At 50.5% G+C, this 22,197-nt stretch overlaps 1 protein-coding gene across 5 annotated transcripts in view; it reads right to left on the minus strand.

The window, feature by feature from the left end:
- The window catches only part of LOC115080772 (extracellular calcium-sensing receptor-like), a 168,152-nt gene that overhangs the window by 133,007 nt on the left and 12,948 nt on the right, over positions 1 to 22,197 (minus strand). For 4 of the 5 annotated variants that reach the window (XM_029585172.1, XM_029585176.1, XM_029585177.1 and 1 more), the window contains one exon: positions 17,667 to 17,790. Coding sequence is in view for 1 of the 5 variants with exons in the window: in XM_029585175.1 (XP_029441035.1) it covers positions 17,204 to 17,208 (5 nt within the window). In the remaining 4 variants the exon portion in view is untranslated. Of the gene's footprint in view, positions 1 to 17,203; positions 17,369 to 17,666; positions 17,791 to 22,197 lie in introns of all 5 variants that reach the window. The other variant, XM_029585175.1, reaches the window with a different exon arrangement.

The raw sequence follows: 22,197 nt of genomic DNA on the forward strand, positions 1-22,197 counted from the left end.
GAGGTGCGCAATAGATCAGGGAGGGCATCCGCTCTGTATGCTATCGCTGCCTCTAAGCGATCAGCCTGCGACACCTCTTCCGGTGACAGACCAGCGTTCGCCTGCAGGACCTGGGCCCATCGCATCGCGAAGTTAGTGCAGATAGCGGCCCGCACCCCCTGGGCGGACACCTCGAAATCTTCTGAAGCTGCACTTCCAGCTTCCTGTCCTGGATGTCCCTGAGAGCCGTCGCTCCCGTGACCGGAATGGTGGACCTCTTTGTCACCGCCGAGACTGCCGAGTCCACTTTTGGAAGGCTGAGCAGCTCCAGCGCGTCCTCCGGGAGCGGATAAAGCTTCCCCGTGGCCTTACTGACGTTCAGTCCCAGCTCCGGCGTATCCCATTCTTTAAACAAATTATCGATGAGAAGTGAAAGGGAAACGCCACTGCCGGTCCCGTGAGACCGAGGAGAACCGAGTCCATGTTGGCCTCCTGCCGGACCACCACCGGCGGAGCCTCGATTCCTAGTTCCTGGAGGATGGCCGGGATTAAGGGGAACAGTTCTTCTCTTCGGAATAGGCGGACCCCCTTGGGATCATCCCCGTCCGCCGGCTGAGCTCCTTTGCCCCCGCCGGGCTGAGAGGAGCCGTCCTTCGCCATCTCCTCGGCCCCCCTCGGGGGCTCCTCGGAGAAATCCGTGTCCGTCGCGGAGGAAAGTTCCGAATCGGACTCCTGTGGGACGCCCCGCGGAGGCCGCCTCCCCCGCGGGGGCTGTCGGGACCCCCGACATCCTTAGCCTTCCGCTGCTTCGGGGCGCGCTTACTGGGGCCCCCCCAGGGGCTTCCTTGTGTTTGCGCTTGCTACGCTTGCATTTAAGCACCTTACGCAAAAGCAGCGCAAAATCATCTGAAAACGAACCCGATTCGGAGGAATCGTCTCCGGAGCCCTCCCGAGATCGAGACCCCCCCGGAGCGACCCCCCCGTCAGGCCCCCACTGTGGGGAAAACGTGGGAGGCAAGGCCGCGGTCCCTACCGGTTTCCGCGCGATTTCTTAGCCTGTGGCCAAGATGGCCGCCACTCCCGCGCTTAGCGGGAAGAGGTCCTGCTGCCTCTCAGCTGAGGCACCGCCGCGCTCCGGCGATTGAGAGGCCCGGGAACGGGCCCCCCGAGGCACCCCTGACGATCCTTCTTCGCCCGGAACGCAAGAAAAATACAAGCCGTCCCTCGAGAGCCGCGCGCGCGCCGAGCCACAGGCCCGGCACGAAGACCACGCGGCATGGCGGCGAAAACGCGGCGAGACTGAGGCGCAATGCAGCTGACAGGCCGAAAAAAAAAAATCAAATCCGCGCCGGTCCCCCCGCGATCGGCGCTCCCCCCCCCGACTGACCGGAGCGGCAGCGCTAGAGAAAACAGAGAGCCGGCACAAGAAATAAAACCAAACCTGTTTTTTTTTTTTTTTTTTTTAAACTTCACGCTGTCCACGGTCCTGGAGCCCTGTTGCAGAAGGGGTGAGTGAACCGGGCTCCCCGGTGTCACCCCTTGCGCTGCTACTAGAAAGCCGGGTCCTCGACCCTAGCAGCGGCCTCAACCAGGGGGGGTGGTCCCCTCAGAACCTCGCAACCCCCCTGGGAGGCAGGGCGGACCGGACTTCACTCACTAAAAATACAACTTTACAAGGAAAATTCAATTTAAAGGACAAAATCCAAAGAAAAACCTGACTAACTAACAGAATCAGTGCAGGCAGAGGCTGTGACTGCACCTGCACCACCTACTGGAGACAGAGTAAGACTGAGGGGCTGTGGCTGGCACAGGGTCATATATGACTCACACCCACAAGTTTTGCTCTGTCTCCACCTACTGGTGCGGAGTCACAACCCAGGTGTCCTGGACTGATCCTGGTACGTACAGGGAACATACTATAATGTAAAAGCATACCCAACAAATATCACGGAATACTTGCATACCTTTACCCACTATATGTGCAATTGGCTGATCTCAGCATGTGCAGTGGGAGAACCAAAAAGGTGTGAAAAGAGAGAACGATTCTCAGACGGGCAATTTAACCTTTGTTATTATGCAGCCCAAATGATACAACAAGTTAAACAGACCCATGACTGGTCCACTAACCAGATAGGGAACGTTTGGATGTTATGCGGGCGTAGAGCATATATGCACATTCCCCCCAGGTGGAGAGGCAGATGCACTCTAGGCTACATCCTCCCCTCATACTACACAGTCAAAAATTTACCTAAAGCAAGACTCCGTAACAAAAGGGAGGCGATCAAGGGTACTATAGATAAGTATCCAGAAACTTAGATATCTAGGAGCCTGTTTCCCCCAATGGGAACAGCTATGAATTACAGAGACTTGCACATCCTAGCTAACTGGACGACTGCTCTATTTAATCAGACAGTCCATGCATTAAAACTACTCACAACAGAAGTTTCTCAGATTAGAGAGGTAGTACTACAAAACCGCTATGCTATAGATACCATCTTGGCTGCTAAAGGCGGTGTTTGTGCATTAATTGGATCTCATTGCTGTGTATACATATCAGATTATAAAGCAAATCTCACACATACCATAGAACAGATGGAAACCATGGTTGCTGATGCACCACTCTCAGACAAAACACCAATTTCTCCCTGGGACTGGCTATGGTCCTGGCTTCCTGATATTTCTGGTCTCAAAAAGGTGATTCCTATTATAATAATTGTAATTGTCTTACTTATTTGCCTGTGCTGCTGCATTTAGTGCATACCCAATCTCATATCCATACTGAAACCTCGCTTTCAGCCTGGATACAAAGATATTTTGTATGCTGCTTAAATTAAAACAGAAAGGAGGAGATGTAGGGAATCAACTGAGGCAGTGGCTGGTAAACCATGCTGACTCAGCGATTTCAATACATCTTCACTTCCTTATCTCTGACCTTTGCACTGAGTGCAGCAAGACTAGCACATCTTAAAGCTCTAGCTTAAGGAGAGGATGCCTGGCTGCCACGTACTCATCTGCAGGCAGAAGACAGACACATATATGGTATAGGCTTCAGCAGCCAATGAAATGATCTGTACGCACCTCCTGAGCCAATGGTCTAATGACACGTCTGTATGCTATGGCTAGGAGAGCCAATGATGTGATGGCACATCTGTATGCTATGGATGTATGTACAATAAAAGGGGAACCTTTTCCCTTTTGGCCATGAATCCTGCCTGATGTGTCTTCATTGCCGCAACAATCTGGATGTTAAGGCTCCAGGAAATGCTGGATTTGGAGACGGGGTGCTCAGAGTGGGCCTCTCCAGATCCCATCCCAATTAAGGTAAGCTCTGGTACATCCCAGGAGTCTGGACTGATCTGGGTACATACAGGGAAAAGAAAATTGATTCTTGCTTGATAAGTTTTGTTCCTGTAGTACCATGGATCAGTCCAGAGTCCCACATATTGGTTCTGACAGGGAAAGGGAGAGTCCGTACTGTGCGTTTCTTTTCCATTCACAGGTTTATTCAGTATGTACAGTTATCGATAGCACGGGTTCTGTTCCCATTTGGGAGTTATTGAGCCAGTTGAAGTGTTAGATTTCTGTTTATAGTTAGTTTGGGGTTTTTGTGATCCATTCAGCCTAGATAAGGTGGAGTTTTTGTTTGTAAACTTCTGTCTCCATCTGCTGGGGGGGGGGGGGGGGGGGCGCAAAACCCAGGAGTCTGGACTGATCCGTGGTACTACAGGAACAAATATTATCAGGTAAGAACCAATTTTATTTTCTCTTCCAGGAACTTATCCAAACCATTTTAAACCCAGCTACACTAAATGCCTTAACCACTATTGTATACATCAGGGGATTTTAACATGGCATGCGCTGACACCATTGCCAGTTAAGCCAGTTTATCCCCAGTTCACCCAATTAAAGGGTAAGTCTTCCAAGTTTAATAGTCTTCACTCTCCCCAGTTAATTCCGACCATTAAAACCCCGCAGATCTACCTATTATTCTTTATATTACAATTTACCCCTCCTCCATAGCAGAAGTAAACTTACACGGCAAGGGAAAGAAAATTAGGTCCTTACCTTTTGCTAATTTTCGTTCCTGTAGTACCGAGGATCAGTCCAGACTCCTGGGTTTTGCCTCCCCTCTAGCAGATGGAGACAGAAGTTTACAAACCAAACTCCGCCTATATCTAGGCTGGTGCCACCTACAGTCTGGCAGTATTACTTAATGTCAAAGCAGAACCACAGCAAAAATTAACGAAACTCATTCACAATTCACCTCAACCACAACGTTAACCCCCCCAACTGGGGAACCGAACTCGAGGTATGAACAGTAACACATCAGGAATGAGGAAATACAGACTAGACAGGCCCTCTGGCAACAACCGGAACTTGGGTGGGACTCTGGACTGATCCTCGGTACTACAGGAACGAAAATTAGCAAAAGGTAAGGACCTAATTTTCTTTTCCCTGTACGTACCAGGATCAGTCCAGACTCCTGGGATGTACCAGAGCTTACCTTACTTGGGTCGGGAGCCGGAGAGGCCTGCTCGAAGCACTCCTTCTCCAAACCCCGTCGACCCTGGCGCATTGACATCCAAACGATAGTGCTGGGCAAACGTGTGGACCGATTTCCAGGTGGCCGCCCTACAGATCTCCTCCGTAGGAATGTGATGGCATTCCGCCCATGATGCGGCCTGAGCGCGAGTAGAATGAGCTCGCAGTCCAGCGAGCAACGACTTACCCTGCAAAAGGTACACCGACCGAATGGCCTCCTTCAGCCACCGAGCAATCGTAGTCTTGGAGGCTGCCTTTCCTCGCCTCGGACCCCCATAGAGAACGAAAAGGTGGTCCGACATTCTGAATGCATTGGTGACTTCTAAATACTGCAGCAAAGCATGTCGGACATCCAACTTACGAAGATCCTTAGCCATAGGATCCGAAACATGTGCCTGCCCAAACGATGGCAGCTCGACCGTCTGATTCATATGAAACGACGAAACCACTTTGGGCAAAAAGGAAGGCACCGTCCGCAACGAAATTCCCGAGTCCGAAATCCGCAAAAAAGGCTCCCGACACGACAGAGCCTGCAATTCAGAAATCCGTCACGCCGATACCATGGCCACCAAGAAAACCACCTTCAGAGTTAGATCCTTAAGCGTAACCCTACGAAGAAGCTCGAAAGGTGCTGTACACAAAGCTTTAAGGACCACATTCAAACTCCAGGACGGGCAAGGCTGCCTAAACGGAGGCCGCAATTGTCTCGCTCCTCTAAGAAAACGCACTACATCCGGATGCACTGCTAACGATGTTCCATGAATCCGGCCCCGTAGGGACCCCAGCGCTGCCACCTGCACCCGCAGTGAACTACAGGAGAGACCCTTGGACAAACCCTCCTGTAGAAAAAGAAGTATATCCGAGACGGCTGCACAAGTGGGTGCCACTCCGTGCTCAATACACCAGGACTCAAAAACTCTCCATACCCGGACATAAGCCAATGATGTAGACTTCTTACGGGAACGCAGTAGAGTAGAAACCACCGTCTCCGCGTATCCCTTTGACCTCAACCGTTTCCTCTCAAAAGCCATGCCGCTAGACAAAAGCGATCCACCAGATCGAAACAAACGGGTCCCTGATGCAAGAGGTCAGGTAGAAACGGAAAACAAAGTGGCCCCTCGATCGCCAGATTCAGAAGATCTGCGAACCACGGTCTTCTTGGCCATTCCGGAGCGATTACTATCACGTCCACTGGGTGCTGCTCGATCCGACGCAACACCCTGCCGATGAGAGGCCATGGAGGAAACACGCAGAGGAGCACATCTGTCGGCCACGGCACCACCAGGGCATCCACTCCTTCCGCCGCCGTCTCCAGACGACGCGCAAAAAACCTGGGAGCCTTGGCATTCTGGAAGGTAGCCATCAGGTCCACCGCCGGTGTGCCCCACCGAGCACAAACGAGTTGGAATGCTTCCTCCGCGAGCTCCCACTCTCCGGGATCCAGCCAATGGCGACTGAGAAAATCCACCTGGATGTTCTCCACCCCGGCTATGTGAGACGCCGCAATACTGGTTAGGTGGGACTCCGCCCATTTCATCAACAATCGGGCTTCGGACGCTACCGACTGACTCCTGGTTCCCCCCTGACGATTGATGTAAGCTAACGAGGTCGCATTGTCCGACAGGATCCTGACTGACCGATCTCGGATAAGCGGAAGGAACCGCAAAAGAGCCAGCCTCACCGCTCGAGTTTCCAACCGATTGATGGTCCATGACGCCTCTCGCAGCGACCACTGCCCCTGGACTGACTGTCCGCCACAGACTGCTCCCCACCCGGACAGGCTGGAGTCCGTGGTAACCACCGTCCATGATGGCGTCTCCAAAGAGACCCCTCGACACAAGTTGTCCGGGCAGAGCCACCAGGTCAAGCTGTCTCTGGCATCCTGGGTCAGTGGCAGGGAGAGGAAGAAATCCTCCGATACTGGGTGCCAGCGGGAGAGCAACGCTGACTGTATCGGACGCATATGAGCGAATGCCCATGGAACCAATTCCAGAGTGGAGTTCATAGATCCCAATACTTGTAAGTAGTCCCATACTACTGGTATCGGTCTTCTCAACAACCTTCGGATCTGTCCCTGCAACTTCACCATGCGCTCCTGCGTAAGTGACACCGTGCCTCGACACATGTCGAACGAAGCTCCCAAAAACTCCAGAGATTGCGACGGAACCAGATGGCTCTTGGCCACATTAACCACCCAGCCCAGCGATCTCAACAGCTGGAGAACTCGCTGAACTGCTGCTTGACAGAGTACTTTGGACTTGGCCCGAATCAACCAGTCGTCCAAATACGGATGCACCAACAGCCCTTCCTCGCGCAGTCTCGCTGCCACCACCACCATAATCTTGGTGAACGTGGCTGTTGCCAGGCCAAATGGCAACGCCTGAAACAGGAAATGCTGACCCATTACCGCAAATCGAAGAAACTGCTGGTGGTCCGGCTGAATGGCAATGTGTAGGTATGCTTCCGTGAGATCCAGGGATGCCAAGAATTCTCCCTTCCTTACGGACGCGATCACTGAACGCAATGTTTCCATTCGGAACCGAGGAATCCTCAGACACCTGTTGACCGCTTTTAGGTCGAGAATGGGACGGAACATGTCTTCCTTCTTGGGCACTACGAAGTAAATGGAGTATCGGCCCTGTCGGAGCTCGGCGGGAGGCACCGGAACAATTGCCCCGAGATCTCACAGCCGAACTAGGGTCGATCGCACCGCCCGGCGCTTTTCTGAAAAACCGCAAGGCGACACCAGGAAACACCGGAGCGGCCGGTGTAAAAAATCTAACGCGTAACCGTGTCTTATCACTTCTAGTACCCACTGATCGGATGTAATCCTGGTCCATTCCTCGTAAAACCGGCTTAACCTGCCACCAATCTTGGGTACGACGGAACGGACCGGCCTCACATCACTGTGCAGGCTTCCCGCCTTGCACATTCTGATTGGCTCCCGGACGACTGAAACGGCGCCCACGAAAGGACTGAGAATACGACTGCTGCCGGGTAGCACTGTGACGAAACGAGGTCGATCCTCGAGCCGTCCGCGGTCGGCGACCGCCACGAAAACGAGGACGAGAGGCTGGTGCCCCACGGTACCTGGGCCTATCCTCTGGCAAGCGATGCACCTTATTCTCGCCTAAGGATTCAATCAGATCCTCCAATTCCTTGCCAAACAACAACTTCCCCTTAAAGGGTAAGGAGCCCAACCGTGCCTTGGAAGTCCCGTCTGCCGCCCAATGACGGAGCCATAGCAGCCGCCGCGCCGCTACCGCCGATACCATGGTTCTGGCCGATGTGCGCAACAGATCATAAAAGGCATCTGCACTATAGGCAATGACCGCCTCCAAACGACTTGCCTGGCACACCTCATCCGATGACAAAGACTCGTTGGCCAAAAGCTGTTGCGCCCAGCGATGCCCTGCTCTCAGAGAAAAATTACTGCAAATCGCCACACGAATACCCAGTGCCGAGACCTCAAAGATTCGTTTCAGCTGAACTTCCAACTTTCTATCCTGTAAATCCTTAAGCGCGGTACCTCCGGTCACCGGGATGGTGGTCTTTTTCGTTACCGCTGCCACCGCCGAATCTATTTTCGGTAAGCGCAACAGCTCCAGCACGTCCTCTGGTAGTGGATATAATTTATCCATGGCTTTAGCCACTTTCAGCCCCAAATCTGGAGTATCCCACTCCTTAAAAAGTAAATCCGACGCCGAAAAATGTAAGGGGAATGCTGAGGAAGGACCCCTTAGCCCCAATACAACCGGATCCGTCTGCCTGAGACACGATTCAACCTGCGGAAGCGGGATTCCCAGCTCCCCCAGGATCTCCGGAATGAGGGGCCCCAGTTCGTCTTTCCTAAACAATCTGACAACCTTCGGATCATCCCCCTCAGCTCCATGAGGTACTGTCGAGACTTTGGACCCCGTTTCTCCGTCACCCCCCTCGGGGGTTGGGACGGGAAATCCTGGTCCTCCATTGGTTCCTCCGGTTCTTCTGACTCCGTAGAGGAGTCTTGTTGGCCCCCTGCCCCCCGAGATCGAAGGGGTCGAACCCTGGCCGGGCCCTCAGGCCCCGGCCCAGACTTTGCCCTTTTTTCTGTCAAGGGACCTAGGTCTGAGGGCGAATTTCCCTGGGTCCGCTCTCGGGCCATGCGGCGGGCCTTAAAGGCCTTGTGCATAAGTAGCACAAACTGGGAATTAAAAGAGGAGTCTGAGGACCCCTCCTCTTCCTCTTCATCCACGGAGGAATCCTCTCTGGTGGGCCTCGCAGGCCTCCTCCCCCCAGCAGGTCCCTGCTGGGGTGACAAACGCGGCGGGGCGTCCACTTCCCCGCTCTCTCTCCGGCCCGCGCTTTTCTCGGCTCTCCGAGAAGAAAACATGGCTGCCATTCCCGCCGAAAAATTTTCTAAAATGGCCGCCGAAGACAACCCCCCCCCGATACCGCCGAGGAAGTCGCGGTGGACCCGGGGCGAGGCTGCCTACCTCCCCGGGCCCCCGACGCAGGCGTCGAGCCTCCCTCTCCCCCTCCCACACACCCGGAGCACAGGCTGTCCCTGGACAGCCGCGCCGCCACGGACCCGCAGGCCCGGTAAGCCGACTGCCGAGGCATGACCGCGGCGAAGACAAGGAGAAGAGCCGCGCATCCAAAAACAGCACACAGAGCCCTCCCTCGCTCGCCGCGCGATCGAAGGAGAGAGAGAGAAAACCCCAGCGGAACAGCCTACAACTAAGCATACAACAAAAAACAGAGAAGAAACCAACTTTTTTTTTTTTTTGTAAGTTACCTCGGGTCCGGAGTCAGCTGGGGGGAGTGAGCCGGCACCACCGGTATCACCCCCAGTCCTGAAATGCCGGATATGGGGCTCTCCCACTCCTCGGCTGCCTCTACCAGGGGGAACGGTCCCCTCAGGACCTTACCCTCCCCTGGGAGGCGGGGGCCGGGACCAGCCGGCAAGCCTCTGCGGTCCTCCCCCCCTATCACTAACACCTACCTTTTTTTTTTTTTTTTTTTTACAATCGCCTAACTCCTAGGCCCAAAACACACAGACTGTAGGTTTTGCACCCTCTCCACCTGCTAGGAGACAGAACAATACTGCCAGACTGTAGGTGGCACCAGCCTAGATATAGGCGGAGTTTGGTTTGTAAACTTCTGTCTCCATCTGCTAGAGGGGGGGCAAAACCCAGGAGTCTGGACTGATCCTGGTACGTACAGGGAATCTAGGCGTGTGCCCAGGCACGTAAGTATTTATGCGAACATCTCTGATTCATGCTCCAAAACACCCATTCCCTACCCAGACCATGCCCACGTGCTGCCCTTTTTGTAAAACTTTGATGCGTGCATTCCTGGAGATTCACACGGATTCAGGTGGCTTTTGAAATCCACTCGATGATCAAGCCTGACTTATTAGTTCATCCTCTAATTAATGTGTGTGCCAGGCTTTTAAAATTCACCTTTAAGACGGTTACAAAGCGGAGCCCCGGGGTGCGGCAATTGTATAACTTGCAGGTGCATACACGCGCATGCTATAAAATACACAGGTCGCGCACACGTCTGCTCAGTTGTAAGTGGGTGCACGCTTAGGTGCGTAAATCCCATTTCTACCATGTAAGTGAGGGTATTTCATAATGGGCGCTCATCCACACTATTGCCAGTTTCCCCAGTTCATCCACCAGTTCACCCAGTTAAAAGCTAAGTCCTCCAAACCCCCCTGGTTTAATAGCCTGCACGCCCCCCAGTTTCCTCAGTCCCTTTAAACCCAGGAGAAATGGCTATTTTTGTTATTTGTAAGTTAAACCTCTTCCATAGCAGAAGTAAAATTACACAGCATGGCACCTGGGTGTGCAAGCAGGTGTGTAAGTATTGACATGCACATCTTTTGGATCTGCCCCGGAGCACACATGCCCCGCCCAGACCACGCCCACCCCTTTGTTTAATCGCAGTGAGATGTGCGCGCAGCCCAAGTTCTGTGTGCATTTCGGAGCTTTGAAGATAATTTCAGCACGCATCGGGCTTTTCAAATTCACTTTTAATTATTTATCCTCTTAAGTGGAGGGAAGAGAATGGGCGTCACGGGGAGAGGTGAGTTAGCCAGATAAGTTATCCAGCTAACACTTGTCCCTCCATAGAGGTGTACTAAAGCTAGCCAGATATATTCAGCTGGGTGGTAGGCTACGTTAGCCAGATAAGTTAGCTGACACCTATTGAAACTTCAGTGGGAAATAATTACACTTGAACCTAGCACTCTCGTCCATATCCCCCCCGCACACTTGTGAGTCTGCATTCATCCTCTTTCATTTGCTAGCGGATTTAAAAAATGCTACACGCGCCAAAGCTGGGAGATATCTGTGTGACTTGGTCTGGCGTGCAACGCGCAGATTTAAAAAACCACGCAAGTATGCGTGTATCTCCTGGTATGCACACAAATGAAAAAGATCAAGAAAGGGGTGGAGCATGGGCAGGCCGAGTCTTTAATATGAAGTCTGTGAGTAAGTATTTATGTGCTCGAGCACGTGCCGGGGTTCCCTATCGCGAAACTTTACTTCTGCTAGGAATGGCGTATAAGTAAGAAAATAACAAAAACTTAGTGGGGTTGTAAGGGTTGGGGCTAATAGGGTAAAAGGGAGGAAGTTCGCTAGAGGGTTTAGGAAGTCCTCTCCTTTTCTGGGGTAAATGGGGAAAGAACTGGGAAGGCAGGTATTTGCGACAGCGCATGAATGTATTAAAATGCCCCCACTTACGTGATCGAGGCAGCATTTGTGCACACATGCGCACGTCAATATAAAGTCATGTGCACATGTATGCGCATATAATAGATTATGTAAAGGAAAATTAGTTTCTTACCTGATAATTTTCGTTCCTGTAGTACCAAGGATCAGTCCAGGACACCTGGGTTGTGACTCCGCACCAGTAGATGGAGACAGATTAAAACTTGTGGGCGGAGCCATATATAAGCCCCTGTGCCAGTCACAGCCCCTCAGTCATACGTAATGTCAAAGTAGAAAATCCAAAAGCCAACATAGCTAACTATAGAAATTCACTAAGAAAACCAAAAAACAACTACAACACCCCTACAGGAAAACAGACTCCCCAACCGGGAGAGCGAACAAAACAAGGGGTCAGCGTATTAAAAAACAACAATGAGCGGACTCTCCGTTACTATAGCGCAATACTGCGGGCGGGATCCTGGACTGATCCTTGGTACTACAGGAACGAAAATTATCAGGTAAGAAACTAATTTTCCTTTCCCTGTACGTACCAGGATCAGTCCAGGACACCTGGGATGTACCAGAGCTAAGTTACCGAGGGTGGGAAGCAGAGAGTCCCGCTCGGAGTACCCTCTCTCCAAATCCCCCAGCATCAGCAGCCTGAACATCCAACCGGTAATGTTTAATGAATGTATGCAACGATTTCCAGGTAGCTGCCCTACAAATCTCTTGAGGCGATACCTGAGAAAATTCCGCCCAAGACGCAGCATGAGACCTCGTTGAATGAGCACGAAGACCCACCGGCGGTGATTTACCGCGCAAAATGTACACGGAACCAATGGCCTCCTTGAGCCAACGGGCGATCGTCGTGCGGGACGCAGCAGAACCTTTCTTTGGACCCGATGTCAACACAAACAGATGATCCGTCAACCGAAAAGAATTTGTGACCTCTAGATAGCGAAGAAGAGACCTCCGCACATCTAGCTTTCTCAAGTCCCTTGATTTCGGGTCAGAAGACTCCCCTACCGCAAAAGAAGGAAGTTCAACTGATTGATTCAAATGAAAAGCCGATACGACCTTAGGCAGAAAAGATGGAACGGTCCGCAAGGAAACCCCCGAATCGGAAATGCGCAAGAAGGGCTCCCTACAGGACAAAGCCTGCAACTCGGAAACTCGACGAGCGGACGCAATCGCTATCAGGAATACAGTCTTCAACGTGAGATCTTTGATCGTAGACCGCTTAAGAGGCTCAAACGGAGCTGAGCATAAGGCCGAGAGCACCCAGTTGAGGTTCCAAGATGGACAAGGGAACCGCAAAGGAGGACGGAGGTGTTTCGCTCCCCTAAGAAAACGGGAAATATCAGGGTGGAGAGCCAGGGAGACTCCCCTGACTTTACCACGCAAACAACCAAGCGCCGACACTTGGACCCGTAGGGAACTGCATGCTAAACCTTTGGCCAGCCCAGCCTGGAGAAAAGCCAAAATATCAGGAATAGTAGCGGAAGTGGGATCCAGACCCCGCTCTACGCACCACTCTTCAAAAACTACCCAGACTCTAACATAGGCCAGAGATGTAGACTGCTTCCTGGATCTCAGCAATGTGGCAACTACCGCATCTGAGTAACCTTTGCGCTTCAAACGATTCCTCTCAAAAGCCATGCCGCGAGACAGAAGTGATCCGCATCCTCTAAACAGACGGGGCCCTGACGAAGGAGCCCCGGAAACCCCTGTAGACGAAGGGGCGGCGCCACCGACAATTGGATCAGATCCGCAAACCACGGACGGCGCGGCCATTCCGGCGCCACCATGATCACGTTGGACGGGTGCAATTCTATGCGCCGCAGGATTTTGCCGATCATGGGCCACGGTGGGAACACATACAGTAGCACCTCCGCTGGCCAGGGAAGAGCTAACGCGTCGACCCCTTCTGCTCCTCTTTCTCGTCGACGACTGAAAAATCTCGGAGCTTTTGAGTTGTGCCACGTGGCCATCAGGTCCATGTGGGGCGTTCCCCAAGTCCTGCAAATGAGAAGAAACGCTTCTTCCGCCAGCTCCCACTCTCCCGGATCCAGGTGGTGCCGGCTGAGGAAGTCCGCCTGGACATTGTCGACTCCTGCTATGTGAGACGCAGCGAGATCGCTGAGATGCCGCTCTGCCCAGGCCATCAAGGAACGCGCTTCCTCCGCTACTTGAGGGCTTTTCGTCCCGCCCTGGCGATTGATGTAAGCCACGGTGGTAGCGTTGTCCGACAATACTCGGATCGCCTTTCCTCGTACGAGGGGTAGAAAAGCTTGCAATGCCAGACGGACCGCCCTGGACTCTAGGCGGTTGATAGACCACCGGGTCTGATCTTCTGACCACAGACCTTGAACCGATTTCCCTTGGCAGACTGCACCCCAACCGGAAAGACTGGCATCTGTGGTCACCACTGTCCAGTTGGGAAGGAGAAGAGATACTCCACAGGAGAGATGTTTGGAGTCCAGCCACCAGCTCAGGCTGGAGCGCGCCTGACTGTCGAGATGCAGTGGAAGATAAAATTCCTCTGAAATCGGTTTCCAGCGGGAAAGCAATGAAAACTGCAGCGGCCGTAGGTGAGCGAATGCCCAAGGGACTAACGCCAGCGTGGAGGCCATAGATCCGAGAACCGTCAGGTAATCGCAGACTCGCGGACGGTGCTGAGACAAAAGCCGTCGCACCTGAGACTGTAATTTGCATATCCGTTCCTGAGAGAGAATCACTCTGCCCCGTTTTGTGTCGAAGACGGCTCCTAGATACTCCAAGGACTGAGTGGGTTCCAGATGACTCTTGTTGTAGTTGACCACCCAGCCCAGGGACTGCAAGAATTGAAGCACCTTGGCTACCGCCTGCCGACACAAGCTCTCTGACTTCGCCCGAATCAGCCAATCGTCGAGGTAAGGGTGAACCAGGAGGCCTTCCCGACCTAAGTGCGCCGCCACCACCACCATCACTTTCGTGAATGTCCGAGGCGCTGTCGCCAGGCCGAACGGAAGAGCCCGGAACTGGAAGTGTCTTCCCAGAATGCAAAACCGTAGGAACCGCTGGAACGCTGGTTGGATGCCCACATGAAGGTATGCTTCTGTGAGATCTAGTGACGCAAGGAATTCTCCTGGCCGCACTGACGCAATCACTGAACGAATGGTCTCCATCTTGAAGTGAGGGACCCGAAGGCATCTGTTGACTCCTTTGAGATCCAGAATGGGTCGGAAAGTGCCGTCTTTCTTGGGAACTATGAAGTAAATGGAATAACGGCCCTTGCCGTACTGATCGGCCGGAACCGGAGAGATGGCCCCCAAGCTTTCTAGTCTTCGAATGGTATCTAGCACCGCCGCTTTCTTCTTGGGATCTTTGCAGGGCGAGACCAGGAATTTGTCCACTGGGATGCGAGCAAAATCTAACTCGTAACCGTGTCTTATCACATTGAGGACCCACTGATCCGACATAATGCTGGCCCATTCCTCGAGGAACAAGGATAGACGCGCCCCCACGTTTGGGACAACGTGCTGAGGACGCAAGGAGGGATGGGCCGGCCGAACTTCATTGCGAAGGCTTGGACCCCGCACCCGACGGGGCTCCTCCTTGCCTGCCAAAACGTTTGCCTCGAAAGGACTGCTGCCAGTGAGTGTTCCGAGAAGAGGACGGTCTATAAGAGGACCCGGTGGATCTTTGTGGCCTGGACTTTCGGGATCCCCGGAAACGAGCTCTGCTGGAAAAAGAAGAGCGCGCCCGGGCCCTATCCTCTGGCAGCTTAAACGCTCGGTTCTCACCTAGAGAAACCATTAAGTCATCTAACTCCTTTCCGAACAGCAATTTCCCTTTAAAGGGTAACGCCCCGAGGTGAGCCTTGGACGAACCATCCGCCGCCCAGTTGCGTAGCCAAAGAAGACGGCGTGCCGACACCGCTGCTACCATGGACCTAGCTGAAGTGCGTAAAAGATCATGGAGCGCATCAGCCCCATATGCAATAGCCGCTTCCAACCTATCTGCTTGGGAAGCCTCCTCCGGAGAGAGATCCGCATTAGCCTGCAATACTTGGGCCCAGCGCAGACTAGCACGCATAGCAAAGTTCGTGCAAATGGCAGCTCGTACTCCTAGGGCGGAAACCTCAAAAATCTTTTTGAGTTGAACCTCCAACTTTCGGTCCTGAATATCCCGGAGGGCAGTTGCTCCCGTGACCGGGATGGTAGACCTCTTCGTGACAGCGGAGACCGCCGCATCCACCTTCGGGAGTCTGAGGAGTTCCAACGCCTCCTCCGGTAAAGGGTAGAGCTTATCCATGGCTTTGCTGACTTTCAAACCCAGCTCCGGAGTATCCCATTCCTTGAAGAGGATATCCGTGGATGAGAAATGAAAAGGGAAGGCGACCGCCGGCCCTGTGAGGCCGAGCAAAACGGGATCCATGTTCGCCTCCTGGCGGACCACCACTGGGGGAGCCTCAATCCCCAGCTCCTGGAGAATGGCTGGGATGAGAGGTGACAGTTCCTCTCTGCGGAATAGCCGCACCACCTTGGGGTCATCCCCGTCTAAGGCCTGTGCACCTTTCCCTGCACTAGGCTGTGCCGTTGCATCCGGTGCTGCCGTCCCGGCCCCCATCAGGGGCTCTTCGGAGGCCTCCGTATCCGTCCCGGAGGAATCCTCGGAATCCGATTCCTGCGGCAGCCCCCGGGGAAGCCGCTTCCCTCGGGACGAACTCTGGGCGATCTCCGCACCCTTCCTGGCCTTCTTTTTCCGAGGCGGGGACTTGCGGATAGCAGTACGCGAGACATCCCCCCGTATGCGCTTGCTGCGCTTATATCTGAGGACTTTGCGCAGTAACAGCGCAAAGTCCTCAGAAAATTCTCCGGAACCCGCTGAATCGCTACTCAAGTCCCCCGGGGACCGAATCCCCTCCAAGGGGACCTCCCTCGCTTTGTCACGCTGCAGGGAAAGCGCTGGAGGTAGAGACGAAGCCCCCACTGTCTCTCTGGAAATTTCCCGGCCCGTGGCCAAAATGGCTGCCACTCCCGCACTAAGCGGGAACAGCTCCTGAGGGGTGACAGAGGGGCCCCCACCTCGCGGCGGCGGCGGCGATCGCGCGACCCGGGACCGAGCTCTCCGAGGTGCTGCTGAGGTGCCCTCATCACCCGGGACACAAGCCGAACAAAGGCTGTCCCGGGAGAGACGCGCGCGCGCCGAGCCGCAGGCCCTGCACTGCGAACCGCGAGGCATGCCGGCGAACGCGGGAAAACAGAGACGCGAACAGAAAATTCACCTCAGAAGAAAAAAATTCAAAATAATCAAAACGGCGCAATTCGGCGACCTCCCCCCTTCAGGCGACGCCCCCCACCGACCGAAACGGAACGGCAACGCCAAGGAACAGCGAGCCGCAAAAAAATAAAAGTAAAACTTTTTTTTTTTTTTTTACAGAAAAAAGCGCTGTCCCAGGTTCTGAAAGCCCTATTTCCTGCAGGGGTGAGTGAACCAGGCTCCCTGGTGTCACCCCTGACGCTGCCACTAGCTCAGCCGGGTCCTCAACCCTGGCAGCGGCCTCGACCGGGGGAGGGTAGTCCCCTCAGGACCTCTCAACTCCCCTGGGAGGCAGGGCAACCGGGAAAGAATTAAAAAGAAACCCAATTTAGCCCAGAACAAATAGACCTAACAAAAAACTAATTCAAAAAACCAAACCTGACAAACACCAGAATCAGGTCAGGAAGGACTGTGACTGGACCTGCACCATCTACTGGAGACAGAGTAAGACTGAGGGGCTGTGACTGGCACAGGGGCTTATATATGGCTCCGCCCACAAGTTTTAATCTGTCTCCATCTACTGGTGCGGAGTCACAACCCAGGTGTCCTGGACTGATCCTGGTACGTACAGGGAACAGGTTCACATACACACGCATATGCGCATGTATGTTATAAAATCGATGTGTCCATGTACGTGAGCTGGCAAACATGTGCACATGTTCGCGGGTCTTAATATTTACCTCATAGCCTTCCAGGCCCCTTTACTCTACCAGTTGTTGCCTCTGTGTTTTCCAGGGATGTGCAGCTTTGCATAGTATGTGTGACAGATGATGAACAGCGCTCCCTGGTGACTTCCAGTGTATCCATGCACACTTGAGCAGACCCCTCCTCCTCCACCAGACAGACTTCACCATGCATATTATAGATATAGAATGTTTGTTAGCTTCCAGGACCTCATAGGTCTCCTCTGAGATCACATCATATATATATACAATACAATATAATTCTTGTTGGGAAATGTAATTTTTAAGATTCAAATGTATAAGTTGGAAGATGTCTGTCTATTAGCACCTGTTCAGAATTGAAAATTCCAGTAAAGGTTTTGCCCATTAAACTGATCTAGATGGAACCCCCATACCCTCTAATACCAATCCTCCATCCTAAAAGAACTGCTCATTACAGGGTGGAATTCATAGCACTCACCTGTTTGGTTACTAAACTCATCTTCAGAGCAGGGGACGCAGTCAAAGCAGCAGGCAGGTTGCCCATCCAGAATGGCCTTCCGGAACCCAGGACCACAGCTCTCACTGCAGATAGAGACGGGAGCCTTAATGGAGAGAAGTGTGAAGGGGAACAGAGCAAATTTATCTATTAATAATGAACCAAGGGACTCTCTTTTTCAGCCAAAATTATTTTATTTAATACTATTTATATCCCGTGTATTGTGAAACAATTGTACTAGGTGGGTTGCAACATCTTTAAATCAAACAATCTTAAAATACAGCAAATAATAACCATTGTTATCTTATCTTGGAGTGACGGTATATAAAACACCTAAACAAGCAAACAAATAAATAAATAAATAATTCAAATACATAAAAATCTACAACAAACCTTTTATCATGCTAGCCATCAATGAGAACACACTAATTCCAGGTTTAAAATTTGCTTAAATAAATGAGCTTTTAAATATTTTCTAAAAAGAAAAATTTTGTCAATTGTACGCAATTTCTCTGGCAAGGAGTTCCATAGCTTAGGCCCCATCACATAAAAACTTCTAGATCTTGACATATTTAATCTTACTTCTTTTGCTGATGGGATTACCAGTACTTCCTATCACTGGATTGCAAAGAACGAGCAGGAATGTAGTATTTCAAAAGATTTGGTAAATAAGATGGTCCTTCAAATTTCAATACTTTAAAAACTAAAATCGAAATCTTGAAATCGATAAGATATTTCATTGGCAACCAATGCAGGTCTTGGAGGTGTGGAGAAATATGCTTCCACTGTTGGCAATTTACTATTGGAGAGAGTGGAATAGAAGCTTTAGCATAAATAAATAAATAAATACATATATATTTGACATGTTGCGGAATTTTATAGGACCTAAAATGCCCTTAGAGAAGCTGCTTCCAGTCTCACAAACAAAGAATTGCAGAAATCTACTATTGTTAATGCAAATGCTTGAACACTGTGGGGTATATTTAAAAGAGAGTGCGCGTGTGTACTTTTGTTCGCGCATCAGGCCTCCGGCAGGGGTAAATCTGTGCGCGCCTCCGGACTGCTGGCGCGCCATCACCCGACCCGGGGGCTGGTCCAGAGGCCTCAACCACGCCCACTGGGCCGGCATCACGCCCCCAACACGCCCCCTGCCCCGAAATTCACGCCGCCCACCCGACACACCCCCAACACGCCCTCTTTGCAAAGCCCCGGGACATACGCGTGTCCCGAGGCTTGCACGCGCCGCCGATCCTATGTAAAATAGGCTCGGCGCACGCAGGGGCCTTTTAAGAGGGTTATGCGCATAACTTATGCGCGTAACCTTTTTAAAATCCGGCCCTGTGTAAAAATCAAGCTTATCAAGAACAAACTTAAGATGTCGCAATAATCTAAGCTTTAAGTATCCTGATTTTAAAACTTGTTGAAAATGATTCTTAAAAGAAAGTTTAGCTTCAAATATACATCCTAAATTCCGTACTGAATCTTTAAATAGAATTGTTTCACCTAAAATTCCAAGCCCATGTGCGTGAGTCCTCGTGCTGCTGCTTATATAGTGCTGGCTCGTCAGTAAATCCTCAGAGAAGCACTGAATGACAGCGCGATTCGCTGCATTCAGTGCTTCTCTGAAAACGTGAACGCAGATTTGCTGCGTTCCGGTATCCATGCCGACCTGTCCGACCCTTTCCTGTGAGTCACTGCGACTCACAGGAATGGGTCAGACAGGTCGGCATGGTTACCGCAGGGGCGCCGCCATTTTGAGGTAATCCGGGGCTCCGAGCTCGCAGCTAATGGCGGCGAGAAAAGCGCGCGCCTCGCGGTTCAACGTATTCAACATAGCTATGTTGAATAAGTTGGAAATCGCGATCGTTGCGCATCATCACTTTTTTAAGTTAAAAAAAATAATAAGTTGCGGATTGCAAATGCGTTCAAAACGAATGCACACCCCTAGGGTAAATATCTGTTTAGTTTATTGCCTTCCAGTGTTGCTTCAGCATAATACATCACCGTTAATTTAATTGCTTTCTGATCTGAAACTTGTCTTGTCCTCAACTGTCTTTATGGGTGACTTTAATCTTCATGGGGATATTGTTCTATTGTGTCCTGCCTGTGAGATTCTCCTGACTACTCTGCTGGCTCATGGGTGGGAACATTTCCGACAGTAAGATTTTTATAAAGAGTTTGGAAACATGGCTTTTTAATCTAACTTTTAAGGATAGTATAATTAAATATTGATTGTTGCAAGTAAGATGATAGAATAACATCAAACAGGCAAATATTACATTTACCAGAATGGTCAAGATAGCTTTTACTGCAGTTTATATTTTATTGTATTATGTATATTATTGTAGTGCATATTTTTTGATTTTATGGTGTGTTGTACTTTATAGTGGTTTTTATTTCATAATTGCATTACAGAGACATTATGTTATAATATGAATGTATTATTGTAAATTGCCATGACCTTTGGAATGGCAGTCAATAAATATTTTAATAAATATATAAATAAAATAATACAGGTCATGCACCATTTTTTGGGAATTTTATTGGTCCTTCCTTGAACTGTTTCCGGCTTTTGTTGGTGAGGTTTCCATAATTCATCCAATACTCAACATGAGATTACACCAGAGATCTGCACAGTACAGAGGTATTATTATGTCACTTCTTCCAGTAGTAATACCTCTCTTTAGTTACCAAAGTATACTATAACATATTGACTACTACTAACGTTTGCTATGTCTTTTCATAAAAGCCTTCCCAAAATAAAGACTGGCAAACTCTTGGAATATGGAGTGGTGATCCCAGACACCTTTTAATTAATGAAAAATAAATCAGAGTCGGATTCAAAGCAATGTGAACCTGAATTTGATTGATCAAGTCTATCCAAGTCAAATATTCAATTGGATTTCATCTTATCAATCTGTTTTCTGTGAAGACAGAGAAGTGTCACCTAACCTGTGTATAGTTGTCATGCCACATAATCGCACTGGTGTTGATCTTGATGTCCTGACCACTGGCTGCTCTAGAATCATAGTAGCCAATGTTTACATAGGTGAAGGAGTCACTTGAAGATAGGTGCCAGTTCAGAATGTCATAAGAAGCTGGCAGGTTGCCTTTTTGGTCAAAGAAAATCTCCCGGCCCATGGTGTTTTGGAAACGCACCTTCCGTATATAATGCAGGAGCTGTACAGAGAAAATGAAATACATTGATTTTATACAGTAGCAGCTTGCCTTCATGGTTTCTTCAGAATTCTGTACACAGCTCAGAACAGCATGATTCTCCTGTGGCTTCTTTGTAGATATCTAGTAGCATAGAGTCCTAGACATCTCATAGGTCTTGAACAAAGCAGAGTTGCTTATCTGTAACAGGTGTTCTCCAAGAAAAGCAGAATGTTAGTCTTCACACATGGGTGACAACATCTGATGGAGCCCGGTATGGAAACTTTGACAAGCACACCGAGCATGCTGCCATCCACATGTCCACGCAGGGTCCCTCTTCAGTTTTATAACATAGAGTTCGCGAAAAAATAAAACAACAAACCGCGAGAAAAATCAGCTGTGTGAGGTAGTGGATGGGTCTTGTGAGGACTTCCATCCTGCTGTCCTTGGAGAACATCTGTTTCAGGTAAGCAACTCTGCTTTCTCCAAGGACAAGCAGGATAGTAGTCCTCACACATGGGTGATTAAGTAGCTCCAGGCCTCTCCAAACATGGGCAGCAGAGAACAGGTGCTAATGTGCACAACAACTGGAACTGCAGCCACCATTGGAGCAGGCCTGCACCCAAGGACAGGGCCCATGGAGGGAGAGTTGGGTTTTCATGGCTGGAATAGATTACGGAGGATGACACCATCATGAGGGGTTTTAATAATGGGCATTGATACCTCCTTATACTTCTCGATCTCTCTGCTGCGTTCGACACAGTCAATCATAAAACTCTCATCTGCAGACTGAAATTGGTCTTACTGGGTCAACTTTACAATGGTTCACTTCATACCTAAGCAATAGAACTTTCCAGGTACACTTCAATTCCAGCAAGTCAGATACATTAACTCTGGACCCAGGTGTCTCATAGGGTTCCTCTTTTTCAGCTACCCTCTTCAATATTTATCTTCTCCCACTATGTCAACTTCTGTCTGGTTTAGACCTAACATACTTTATCTATGCTGATGATATCCAGATTCTCATTCTGATTTCAGATACCATTGAACAAATGTTTAAAATAACCGAAATGTATCTTAAGGTCATAAAACAGTTACTAACCCACATGAGACTCTGCATCAATCTCGAAAAGACAGAATTCATGTTACTTGAAAGGAAAATATCATCTTCAAAAGAAAACAGTACCATGCAGCTCGAGAATGTTACAATTAAACTTAATGATAAAGTCAGAGCTCTTGGAATATGGATTGACCCTGAGCTAAATTTAAAAAAAACATCTCATTAAAGATTAAAGAAGGCTTCAGTAAACTTTTAATATTAAAGCATCTTAAACCTCTTTTAGATCACAATGATTTT

This window comes from Rhinatrema bivittatum, chromosome 19 (assembly GCF_901001135.1).
Source record: "Rhinatrema bivittatum chromosome 19, aRhiBiv1.1, whole genome shotgun sequence".
Lineage (NCBI taxonomy): Eukaryota > Metazoa > Chordata > Amphibia > Gymnophiona > Rhinatrematidae > Rhinatrema > Rhinatrema bivittatum.